Consider the following 13,500-nt stretch of genomic DNA (forward strand, 5'->3'; position numbering starts at 1 on the left):
AGTGCAAACTGATTTTTATGACCCTCAAATCACATACAGACACTTCCTGCAGAGTGACTTAATCTGCTCACATCTCCTTCTTTGCTTTTTTTCTTGTATGAAAATCACCTCAAGAGTTATTTGTTTTAGGGAATAGTGTATTCATATCGTATGCCTTCAGATAAATTTTCTATCAGACTTTCTATTGGAGATTTTGAGGTTTTTGGGTGATTATTAAAATTTTTGACACTATCATTACAAATACATACAGGGCCCATGGTAATTATTCTTTGATTATTCAAAATGTCAGGGTCTTGTTTTTCCTCTTTCCAGAAAATAAAAATAGCTGTCTTCTGTATTATTTATTGACATTACTGTTTTTGCCTTAAATCATAAACATAACCACAAAACCATGGCAAGGATGAGAAAAATCTCACTGAAATTATAAGAGGGATATTATAAATTTTATTCACTTTTCCACAGAAACTGAAAACAAATACAGTCATTTCCTGGCATAATTTGGCATCATCTTCTACTTTAGAAAGTGTTACCAGGAAATTAGTGCATAGTTTTGGTTTCTGAAACCGGGGCTTGACTGAAGAGAATGTGTCAACCCCTGGAATAACACAGAAGTATTTTTCATCAGAATGAGCAGAAAAAGTTAGTCACGTGAACAAACTAAGCAGGTCAGAGAATAATAAAAAGATTTGGAAATAGAACTCCACAATAGGCAGGGCTTGAAAACCACGTTTGAATTGAAGCCTTATTTGAATACTGGGATTGTATTCTTACCATAATTAGATGCCACTGGAATGTTTAACAAGGTGTTTTAAAGGTATTTGCCCCAAGTTTAGAAGGAAAAGTGAACATTCATTAAATTTTTAAAAGAATGATATTGTCTTAGGGTTCTTATTGCTGTGAAGAGACACCACAGCAACTGTCTTAAAGGGAAAACATTTGGGGTGGCTTACATTCAGAGGTTTAGTCCATTATCCTCATGGTGTAACATGGTGGTGTGCAGACAGACATGGTGCTGGAGAAGTGGCCCAGTGTCCTACATCTTGACTTGCAGGCAATAGAAAGTGTTCTCCAAAGCCTGAACATACATAAGACCTCAAAGCCCGCCTCCACAGTGACACACTTCCTCCAACAAGACCACTGCTACTCCAACAAGGCCACACCTCCCAATAGTGCCACTCCCTTTGGGGGCCATTTTCTTTCAAACTACCACAGGTATGTACTTAAAATTGATAATGGGAATGTAAATTGGTGCAATCATTATGGAAACTAGTATGGAGGTTTATCAGAGGGCGAGTAGGATAGCTGGGGGTTAAGGTGATTGCTGACAAGACTGAAGACCCAAGTTCAATCCCTGCGACTGACAGACCAGACTCCAGACCACACACTCCACCATACACAAAATACATAAATAAATGTAAAAGAAAAAAAAAACAGCTAAAATTAGAACCACTAGGGACTGACTCAGCACACCACAGAGAAGCCTGCGTATCCATGTTTACGGCAGCTCTATTCACAATAACTGAGAAATGAAACCCATGCATATGTCAATTAATATGTGAATAGATGAAGAATATGTAGTACATAAACACAATAGTTTTCTTCTCAGCCCTAAAAGTTGAAATAAAATAATTGTCAAGGAAATGAATGGAGATTAAAATCATTATGTTGGGTGAAATGCTTAGCTCCGGAAGACAATACTAGGTTTCCTCTCATAGACGGAATCAACATTTATAATTGTATATGTAGCTATGTATGCATATGCATGCACAAGAGGTGTGTCTGCTTAGGTTATGAAACTGGACCTGGATGGGGCATGGGAAGAGAGGAGGAAGTTATCTTAAGAGAGAAGAAAATAGAAAGGGCAATAGAAAACACACTGTAAGGGAGGGAGAGGGCTAAAGACACAGAATGAAGGCAGAGGCAAGAGACTCTGGAGGAGCCTTGTGGTCACTGACAACTTATTAAAATGTTGAAGCAGGAAATAACATGCTCTAATGTCTACTTTTCAGCAGTTGTGACTACATTTCAGGTCCACCTGAGAATGACGATTGTGAAACTCTAGGAGTAGCAGTGGACATGGTTGAGTAAGTGTCTCTATAGGAGGATGTAGAGTCCCTTGAGTATATGCCCAAATGTAATATAGCTGTATCTTGAGATAGATCTATTATCAACTTCCCGAGGAACCACCATACTGATTTCCCTAGTATCTGTACAAGTTTGCATTCCTACCAGCAGTGGATGGGTGCTCTCCTTACTCCATATCCTTGCCATTATGAGCTGTCATTTATTTTATTGATCTTGGCCAAAGTGACTGGTGTAAGAAGAAATCTCAAAGTAGTTTTGATTTAGATTTAGATTTCCCTGATAAGTAAGGATGTTGAACATATATTTATGTGCTTCTCAGCCATATAAGTTTCCTCCAATGAGAAACATTTGTTAGGATTTGTAGTCCATTTTTAAATTGAGTTATATGTTTCTTAATGTCCAGGTTCTTAGTTCTCCATACATTATGGAAATTAGCCCTCTATCAGATTATCAGATGTATAGTTGGTAAAAATATTTTCCAATTTTGTATGCTGCCTTTTTATCTGAGAGTTGGTATCCTTTGCCATGCAGAAACTTTTTAGTTTCATGAGATGCCATTGATTAATTTTTGGTCTTAGTGCCTGTGATAATGGCATTCTCTTTTGAAAGTCCTTTATTTGCAAATAAGTGTAAGACTATTTCTCATGTTATTTTCTATCAGATTCAGTCTATCTGGCCTTATGTTGAGGTCTTTGATCCATTTGGAGTAGAATTTTTTGTAGGGTTACAAATATGGATCTATTTGCATTCTTCCACATGCAGCCATCCAGTTTGATTAGCACCAATTGTTGACGATGCTGTCTTTTTCCCAGTGTCAGTGTGTATTTCTGGCTTCTTTATAAAAATCTAGGTATCCATAGGTGAGAAGATTTATGTCTGGGTCTTCCATTAGATTCCATTGACCAACTTGTCTATTTTAATGCCAATATCATGCTGTTTTATTACTATGGCTCTTTTGTCCCATTTGAGATTAGGAATGGTGATACCTCCAGTATCTCTTTAATTAACCAATGTTTTTAAGGCTATCTTTTTTTCTTTATTTCCACATGAAGCTGAAAAGTGTCCTTACAAGATTTGTGAAGAATTGTTTTTTAATTTTTATAGGATTGCATCAAATCTTTAGGTTGCTTTTGGTAGAAAGGTCATTTTTATTATGTTAATCCTACTGATCCTTGAGCATGGGAGATCTTTCTATCTCCTGATATCTTCTTTGGATTCTTTTTTCAGTGTCTAAAATTTTATTATTCAAATTTTCACTTACTTGGCTAGAGTTATCCCAAGATATCTTAATTTTTGAGGCTAGTATGAATGGTATTGTTTCCCTAAATTTTCTCTTAGTCAATTTTTTTTATTCATGAAGACTATTGATTATTATGAGCTATTTTTTCTACTATGTTACTTTACTGAAAGTGTTTTTCAGCTATAGGTGTTTCCTAGAGGAAGTTTTAGGGTCACTTATGTATGGAATCACAACATCTGCAAATAAAGATATTTTTACTTTTTTCCATTCCTATTTGTATTCCCTTGGTCTCCTTCAGTTGTTTTATTGCATAGCAAAGGATTCAAGTATTATATTGAATAGGCATGAAGAGAGTGGGCAACCTCACTTGTCATGTTCCTGATGTTGGTGGAAATACTTTGAGTTTCTCTCTACTTAGATTGATGTTGGCTGAGCCCACCAATTTTTAATGTGTATAATGTTTAGATGTTTCTGTATAACACGTATAATTACTAGCTTCTTCCTTTATCATTGAAGGAAATTATGGATCATTTTCCATTCACATGAAAAGGCAGAATGTCCAATGATAAGGTCAGTGTCAATCCATAGAAACCCAAGGAGCACCTTTGCAAGCTAGGAACTCAGCAGGACAATTTGGAAAACTTTATTAAAATCCATTGTTTTTATATTTCTTTTCAGAAAAGAAAGAAAAGATCAGGCACTGAATGCTCTCCTGTTGACATTTGGAATGTGGCATGTTGATATATTTTTGGCTCAGGGCATTTATTACCTTGTGGCATTTTGCCTCAGCTGTTCCTCTGCACGAATGGATAATATACTGCGTAATTAATTCAACACAAGCCTGCCAGTGCCACACCTGGCTGTTTAAAAAAATACAGAGCACAGGTACTCAATCCTTTTAAAGGACTAAAATCATACTGAAGTAATTAGAAATACCAAATCAGAATAAATTAGGCAGCATCAACACATACAACTTGCTTTTCAATGGTGGAATTCAGATTAAATGTAGACACACATTTGAAAATTAACCTAAATTACCTACTTCTTATCAGGAGTCATTGAAGGGACACCCTACCAGGTGACTACATGTGACATGGACAAGGAGAACTATAAGCAGTACTTTTAAACTCTTTTCTAGGAAGTGGGTGTGCCAATCAAGTGAACATCACATGTGATGGATATTTCCCCTGTTGTGTAGATGGTAAACTAAGATGTTTACAGATACCAGGCTGATTTCCTACTACCACTGAGAATTTCAGTTCACATTGACTTGTCAGTAAGTGTCCTAACTGGCAGAAAACATCTCTAATTTGTTTCCAAACCAAATTTAGAAACCATCAGAGTTTCAAAATACATTGCTAATACAAGTTAAACATATCTGAGACAATTTACCCAACTTTCATCTTTTACTTTGATGTATATTTCATAGATAAACATAGATCAAGAATTCATAGAAATTAATACTTGAAACTTTTTTTTCCCAAGTAAAAATATTCTTAATCTTGGCACTCAGATCATTGTTACTTTAATGCTTCTCTAGACCTCAGAAAATCAATCCCTTCTCAGAGTTTAACTGTTCTACCAAAAATTGCAATTTCTTATTGAGATCGAGATATGATAGAGTGGACGGTGGTAAACAGCACTGTAGATGTAACCAACCATCTTACTGAAATAAGAAACACAGAACCAATGTAAAAGAGAAAGCCAAGAGGTCAGAACTCAGAGCTAAAATCTTACCTCCTGCGGTGCTCCTACCTCTCCGAAAGAGAGCTACTTCCTGTGTGTCTGTCTTTAAATAGTCTTTCTGTTCTGCCTTCTCATTGGTTGTAAACCCAAACACATGACTGCCTCATCACTGCCTGTAAGTACCACCCTCCAGGTCTTAAAGGCGTATGTCTCCAATGCTGGCTGTATCCCTAAACACACAGAGATCTACCTAGCTCTTCTACCAAGTGCTGGGATTAAAGGTGTGCGCCGCTGCCACCACCGCCACCACCACCACCACACTCTTGCTATGGCTCTAATAGCTCTGACCCCCGGGCAACTTTATTTATTAACATACAATGAAAATCACATTTCAGTACAAATAAAATACCACCATACAGCACAGATCCTGCACCTCTGAAAACTGCTCTACAGCTGCATGCCTGGGACAGTTCTAACCACGTTTTTTTAGTCTGTTATTGTCACTCCCATTGATTAGTAGTTGCTTCTGCTACCTGAATCTGAGGCTTCTGATCATTTGTTCGACCTTTGGGGAAAATAGAAAATATGTCACTTGGATGTGTCACTTATAGGTTGTTCTGTGATGTCTAAGCTGCCATTGTTTCTTCTTCAAGCATGTGTACAAGGCCTCAAAAAGCTCCATGGGAAACACACTGCCCAGAATTGTCCTAAAGACTGAGTAGTGAGTCAAATCTAACATTGGAGACATTATTGAAATGGAAAGGGGGCATGATGAGCAGTGTGCTGAGACACCTGGGGCTTGCTATGGCAACCAGGCAAAATGCTTACTTTACAGGGACTGTTAGACTCCTGCTTAAAGAGCACCTTGACTGGAAAGTGGACAGGCAAATTGGTGCTCACCATTGTATTCTCACTTTAAAAGACTTAAAGTGAAGTGCAATCTACAAATACTATGGCTGCTTTTTATAATCTATGATTATATTCAATTGATGTGTACACATATGCATATAAACTCTTTACATGTGCTTGTCTGTGATAGGACAGAGGGGGTAGGAACTGTTATTATTTATTTAGTGTGTTTTTGTGTGTGGTGTATATGTCTTAACATCTTAGTTAATTAATTTAAAATATAATTTTCTCAACATCTACTAGGTGAGGTCACTGGATTCAAGCTGGAATATAATAAAAAATAAAAATCCTCACTTTTTACCAAAAAAGAAATAGGTAAATGAGTGCTATGTAACACTTGCAGTGGGGATATGTCGACAAATGTAATTTTACATTTTTCAAAATGAACCTTGAATTGCAAATATAAGCTTAATGTATGGAATAAAAAGACAAGGATGGGCAGAGAAGTGCAGGACAAAGCCAAAATCATGTGTTTGTAGCTGAGGTGTTTCTGAGCTAGGGGAGGTGAGTCAAAGAGAAGGACAAGGTACAGCATCACTTTGAACGAAATGCTGAAAAGCTTGGTGACTTACTTGATATGCCCTGTTAAACATCAATAATGTTTTATGTTAAACAGCCAGGTATCAGAATAGAAGTGTATTTTGAAAACCAACTTTGATTTTGCTGTGAGGGTGACTAGAGGCCGAAGAGATGGAATGCTGGGGCTTCAGAATGAACAAAATGCCCTGCAATGAATGTGTTGGCCTTGGGAATTGAGGAGATCAAACATATTTGAGCACAGTTAACAGGGAAAATGACAGTGGGTGTGCAGCACATCACAGTCAGTCATGAAGGGCAGTAGGGCATCTGTGCAGAGGTAGGCAGTAACTACAGAACACTAATAAAGCAAAGTTTGGAACCTAGCATAGAGCCAGAGACAGAGATGTAATCATAGCCTATTTAAAGAAAACCAGAACTCACTGATGTGGTGTTGCTTAATTTAGTCTTACCAAAAACTGTATTAAGGCAAACAAAAAAAAATTAAAAACAGAGAAATCTAGATATCCCTACATTTAACAATAAGAAAAAATACGTTTTCCCCAAATGAATCAACCCTATCAAATATTTAAGATGATGAACTCAAGGCTCTTGAGGGAAAGAAGAGTGAAAGAGACACAGATGTTTGAGATCCCAGATTGTAGACTATTTATATAGAGTGTGGCCTGGGGAGGCATTTTAAATGTGAAGAACTCTGGAAACCCCATCATTCTGATATTGGACAGAGCAGCTCTGAAGGAGAAGACAATATACACAAACTGAAGGAATTAATTTGGACAGTTCTTTGGGAATCAGAGCTCTTTGTCAAAGATTTTAGTGGGGACATATGCATCTGGGTGTTATGAGGATCTGTCAAGGGCTTTACATAGGGGGAGGAACATTTCTCCTTACCTGGTAGGTAGCTAATTCTCTCACACTGAAAAGCATTGGTACAATAGTCAAAGATGGCATATACAAGAATACAAATACTATGTCAACAAATCAGAGCCTCTATTCAGGGATTAATTACTCAAAACAACAACAACAACAACAAACACTGTCAATAAACTAAAAAAAACCTATATACTACTGCTTGGTTTTGAACAAATGAGTTAAACTTTATTGTATCTTGGACCGTGTTTCCTTTAGAATACCAAAGAATGAAGAGACAGATTAAAAAACACAGAAATTTGAATGTGAAATGTTAAAGCAAACTGCAGCTTGACCAGTTATGCTGCAGAATGGATTCAAGTAATGAGCAATGAATTCTAAATTCTCAGTTATAGAGATTTTTTTCAATGCTAATAAAAGACAAACTTTATGGGCAAAATAATAGCTTTAAAAGGGTGATAAAGTAAGAGTAAATTTATGAGAAAATATTTTGTCAAGATCTTCCTCATCTTATTTGGCCAGGTTAAATCATTAGCACAGAGTCTCACATATATTAGGGCTCAGTAGACATTTATCAAATTAATAATAAATAACTGGCATTGAACTACCAATGACTTTAGGATCTATATGATACCATATATACATAGTAATATATTCAGTACTAAACAACACTAATGTTAGTGTCCATAAAGACATTAATTTCTGTTGAAGACAATTTTCTCTAGTAGAAAACATGATCTACCTTTGTAAACATGTTTATCTCTAAGTATATACCCATTTAAAATTTAATAGGCAGCATAGACTTTGATATATATACTCTTTCACGAGCTAAGCATGCTGTTAGAGTACACTAGACCACCTTCTGAAAGGTTTTTTTTTTTAAGCTGATAAATTCTGTGTGTATTGTAGTAGAATTCAGAATATCACTGAGATAATTCTTGGAAAATTTCCCAACAACACAGTGGGGAGTACTGAAAGGACTTTTGGAATCCAAGGAATTAGCTTGAGAGTCAGACAGTATGTAATTAGAGTCAACATGTGCAGTTGGGCTGACATCAATGGTGATTTTCCTCACTCAGAATGTCAAGATCTTATTTATTGAAATTTCCCCAAATTTTGCTGGGATATGTAAGGAAAAAAATAAAGATTTAAAGATGCGAGGGAAGAGCGTGCGAGGGGGATGGGGGGGCAGGTAGTGAAAAGACTGACATACACAATTTGAATGTGAAATTTAAAAATGAACCCTAGTTTTGACCTGTGATTTGGAGTGGATTCGAGTAGTGATGTGGAAGAACACAGGAACCCCTAAAAATTTCCCTTCTCATATGGTCTTCTTAGAGCAGATTTTGGACATTTCCCTAGCAACATTTGTCTACAGCTAAACCCAGTAGAAGTTTGACTCTGGCAGAAACGACGCTGCAAATGTCTAAGCTACTTCACAGACGTTTATGCCCACTTCTCTAATAAGGCTATTTTTCAGCTCACTGTCTTGCCTTGGGCAAGCACCAGCAGAATTAACCTGCTAGCAACCCGAGTTAGCCATCCCGAACATGGTTCCAGTGCCACAGGCAGAAACATTGAGATGCTTCTTCAAACCTCATAAAATAAAATCATAGCTTTATGGAAAGTTTAAATGATTATAGTGTGAAGGCACTGAATCTAGAAGTAAACACATTGCATATTTATTTTCCTGGATGGCAATACAAATCATCTCCAATGAGTAACTATCAACTTACATAGTTATGGATGTAAAAAAAAAAAAAACAACTTTTCTTTGTTTCTCAGAGCATTAAGGAATGAATCGATCTCTTACAATGATGAAGCATGAGGCTGGAGAGATGAAGCAGAGGTTAAGAGCACTTACTGCTCTTCCAGAGGACCTGCCTTCAGTTCCCAGAACCCTTATCTTTGGCTCACAACTACCTATAGCTCCAGTTCCGGGAGATCCATGGCCCTCTTTTGACTGCTACAAGCACAGAATATAAAAATTGAAATTAAAATATGAAGTATAGTGATTGATTATCTTTGAATTTTTATGTAGCGTTAATTCATAAAGCATAATTTTAAGAGCTACTTAAAGGATGCTTTCTCAGGTGTTTATTATTTGTTTGAATATCTTCTTTTATACCAGAAAGCATCTGCCATGCCCAGAATCCCTGACGTTTCTGTTTAAATTGTCTTTCAAGGGGGTTAATGTACCAGAGATTTCTTGACCAGACATCCTTGTATAAAAGTAGTATATTCAGAGCAAAGGAAAAGATTAGCCCATTGAAAACACAATAACTTTATTTACACAAGGCTGATTAGCCTTTTGCCCTTTAAAATTAGTAAAATTTTGTCATTGTCTGTGGCCATCAACCAGGTCAATGAACCTGATCTCAAAATTAGTATATATAATAACAACAAAATTAGCATCATATAATAAGCATCACATATAATAAACACCTTCATATAATAAGCATCACCACATTAATGCTTCATGTGTTTGTTGCTCATGCAGGCCAACGCATCTGTACTTTAGACTAAGCTTTCACACATTTAAGATGTACTATAAGCAACATCTCAAGATGGAACACTGGATGAAAACACTTCGAATCGAATAAAATCTCAGCAATTATTGCAGATTTAAGAGAAAATATTTCTGCTGTATTAGCCAAATTCTCATAAAAGAACAAGAAATCCCAAACTTTTGTTTTCACATATATTGAGAAAAACTTCAAAGATTTTCCAACAAATTATAACATTGGAAAGTATGTTGAGAAGCCAGAGAGCTGGACAAATAACAGAAAGTTCAGGGAGATGATTCCTGGGAATCCAGTTCCCATGAAACAATACATGTACATGCATGGGCATGCACGTACACATGCACGCATGCACATGGACACACACACACACATTTGAGAGGAAAAAAATCTACTTTGACCTTGGCTAGATGCCTTTTTGTATTACAATTAGTTATTATTTTCTTAGCTTTTATTAATGTATATTTGTTATATAAAATGGTAGGCTTCTTTCTGACATTTTCTTGGATACATATCATGAACTTTGATCATATTCACCCCCAGTTGTCTTTTTCTGACTCCCCACATTTCCTGCTGAATTCTTTCTTCTTTTCAAACAGTCCTTCTACTTTGATATGTCATCATATCATCTATTACACATTCATAGATCCATCTAACAATTAATCAATCATCTGTCAACTTACTTGCCCATCCATCCATCCACCCACTCACCCATCAACCCACCCATCCATCCAGCCATCCATGTAGGTTTTGCAAATGAGAAACAACATGCAGTCCTTGTTCTTTTGAGTGTTTAGTGTCATGTTCAGGAGCATGCCTGCCTTAAATTCTTGACTCTTGGGTATGTGTATCTGGCACTCAGGATGTTCCAGAGCATGACTTTCAAATGCTGGTATGTTTTAAAACTCAGAATTGAGTGTAGAAAATATTAATTCATGTTTTGCTTTCCTGCTTCTTTAAAACATATCTTTGAGGGGGGAACATGTATATTCAGGATCTGTTAGCTCCTACTTCCAGATAGCCCAGCAATATCTTCAACATTTCTGAACGTGTTAGCAACTGGACACTGTTCTAATTTACTGGGGAAAACACATTTAAAAACCAGCGTCAGAGAGTTTATGGCTCCTTGAGAATTCTTTTCACTTTGTACAGGATGAAATTACACATTGTGATGCTATCTACATAGTATATGAAAATAGTGTTATATATAGTGTTATATAAAACCATCACTTCAGGTCTTCGCTAGTAAATTTTGCGATTATCAACCAAACTGTCTGCAAAGCATTTTGACAGAATTCTGAGGGGTTTAAAGATACAAACGGAGGAGAAAAGACCAGAGTGTACTTACCGGAGTCCTCAGTTCTGGAATGGCAGCTTGGTAGGTGAGTGGACGGCAGTCACGGGTGTTTGGCACAAGAACACAGGGCAGAAACATTGGTCCCAGGTCATCTCCATCTAGAATGTCCACCGTGAGGGTGGTAGTGGTTGTTCGCCTCTCATTCAGATTTTGTGCACGGTCCTGATGGGTGTAAAACAAAAAACAACAAACAAACAAACAAAGTAAACAACTAGAAGATGTAAATATCAGGTACAATTTAGATTTATTAATTCTTTATTTCTCTTTAAATGAATGATCAGTAACCTATTTAAACCAAGTTTGATGTGGGGAAGTGGAAGGTGAACAGTTGTACGAAAACCTAGTTTCTTTTTTCTTTTTTGGTTTTTCAAGACAGGGTTTCTCCATGTAGCTCTGTGCCTTTTTTGGAACTCACTTGGTATCCCGGGCTGGCCTCAAACTCACAGACATCCACCTGGTTCTGCCTCCCGAGTGCTGGGATTAAAAGAATGTGCCACCACCGCCTGGCAAAAAACCTAGTTTCTTAAAAGTACATCTATAGTGGTATTTGCTCTGCTCATGACCTTGGGCTATAAAGCCCAAAGGAGGTGCTTCTTGCTGTTGTGACCTCTTAAAAGGAAAGGGAGAGGGGTCAAAAGGCCCCTTCTTCCTTTTTCCTGTTTCCTGATGTGATTGAACTGCAAGGTGGATTTGCTCCTGGCCAGATCAGAGGATGACTTCCGCTGTCTACTCAGTTCTGTATTTGTGAGTGTATTTCCTTATTTTATCCTAATAAATTTTCCTAATACTCCTTAAGCAGACTCCCATGTATTTCTTGCATTATACATCAGCACCATTAGTGTGACAGTTTAGAACTTATCATTGTATTAAAAAGAAAATGACATGATTTTGTTAGGGGTTTCCTGTCTACTTGGAAGTTAGCTTCATTGAGTCACCCTTGAGACAGTGTGTAGAAAGAAGCCTAAGGTTGAATGAAGACTCTACTGTGGAAGCCTACAATCTGACAGTGAATATAATAATTTGCCAGAGATGAACCAATAAATAAATAAAGCAATACACAACTATTAGGGGTAAGAGTTGTGATTGGCAGTAATGTTTTCAATACATCTTTAAACATTTGAAGCAGATTTAAACTTAACTTAGCTTTTTAAATTGGTATGACATGGATTTTCCAGAATATGCCACTTAAATTGAAAATCTTGCAGACAATTCACTGACTATAATTTTTGTGATTGTGGAGAGAGGGCATGGTATACAAAAAACCAAAAGTCTAAATCATTTTGAGATATCTTTAGTCTTCTTCTTCTTCTTCTTCTTCTTCTTCTTCTTCTTCTTCTTCTTCTTCTTCTTCTTCTTCTTCTTCTTCTTCTTCTTCTTCTCTTTCTCCTCCTCCTCTTCCTCCTCCTTCTTCCTCTTCTTCTCCTTATTCTTCTCGTCTTCCCCTTATTACTCTTCCTCCTTCTCTCCTCTCCCTCCTCACCACCTTCTTCTTTTTGTTTGTATTTTGAGGCAGGGTTCTCTGTGTAGTGGCCCTGGATGCCCTAGAACTCGATTTGTAGACCAGAATGGCCTTGAGCTCACAGAGATTCACTTGCCTCTGCCTCTGGAGTGCTGGGATTAAAGGTGTGCACCACCATGCCCTGCTTCATTAGTCTTCTTAAAACTAATTTATCAATGTCTGATTCTGGCCTAAAATCTTTGTTACTATGACATAAAACTTTTGGAATAGATTAACAGTAGTTTACTTGCTTCCACCTTCCTCAGAGCTAAAATGGAGTCAGATACAATATGGGGCCTATAGCAGAGATCTTGCACTTGACTGCAGCCTACCACTCCCTGGGTCTCCCCACCGATATGCCAGGTAAATGCCTTGATTTATGTCATTTTGTTGTGACTATAAAAGTCCATGTGACCTTCCCTACAGTGGATTATGTTATCAGAGAGGCCTGAATGGCTGCTTCCAGGTCACAGTCTGCCTTTCGCATTAAACTCAGAATAAATTATATCCTATTTCTTTGTTACAAGAGCTGTGCTTTGTACATCACTGGGAATAATTCAGAGTACCCATTCCCACGTCAGCATCTTTGTTTTACTAACTTGCTTTACTAGTATAAAAACTTGGCTATAAAGAAGCATCTTGGGTGGTTTTGGGTCTGCTCAGCAAGCCTGAACTTCATGGGCATGTGTCTCTGCCTTTAGACCTCTGATCTACTTGAACCTTGTAAAATCCAGATGGCCTAAAATAAAGATCCATTTTGCTCTTCCTAGAACACTTACTCCAGGAGCCTTGCAAT

At 37.2% G+C, this 13,500-nt stretch overlaps 1 protein-coding gene across 3 annotated transcripts in view; it reads right to left on the minus strand.

Annotated features, from left to right (window-relative positions):
• Window positions 1–13,500, minus strand: part of Pcdh15 (protocadherin related 15) — a 1,435,956-nt gene that overhangs the window by 381,005 nt on the left and 1,041,451 nt on the right. For all 3 annotated transcript variants that reach the window (XM_042266444.2, XM_076556997.1, XM_076556998.1), the window contains one exon: window positions 11,198–11,368. In XM_042266444.2, the coding sequence (XP_042122378.1) occupies window positions 11,198–11,368 (171 nt within the window). The remainder of the gene's footprint in view (window positions 1–11,197; window positions 11,369–13,500) is intronic.

This window comes from Peromyscus maniculatus, chromosome 21 (genome assembly GCF_049852395.1).
Source record: "Peromyscus maniculatus bairdii isolate BWxNUB_F1_BW_parent chromosome 21, HU_Pman_BW_mat_3.1, whole genome shotgun sequence".
Taxonomy (NCBI): Eukaryota; Metazoa; Chordata; class Mammalia; order Rodentia; family Cricetidae; genus Peromyscus; species Peromyscus maniculatus.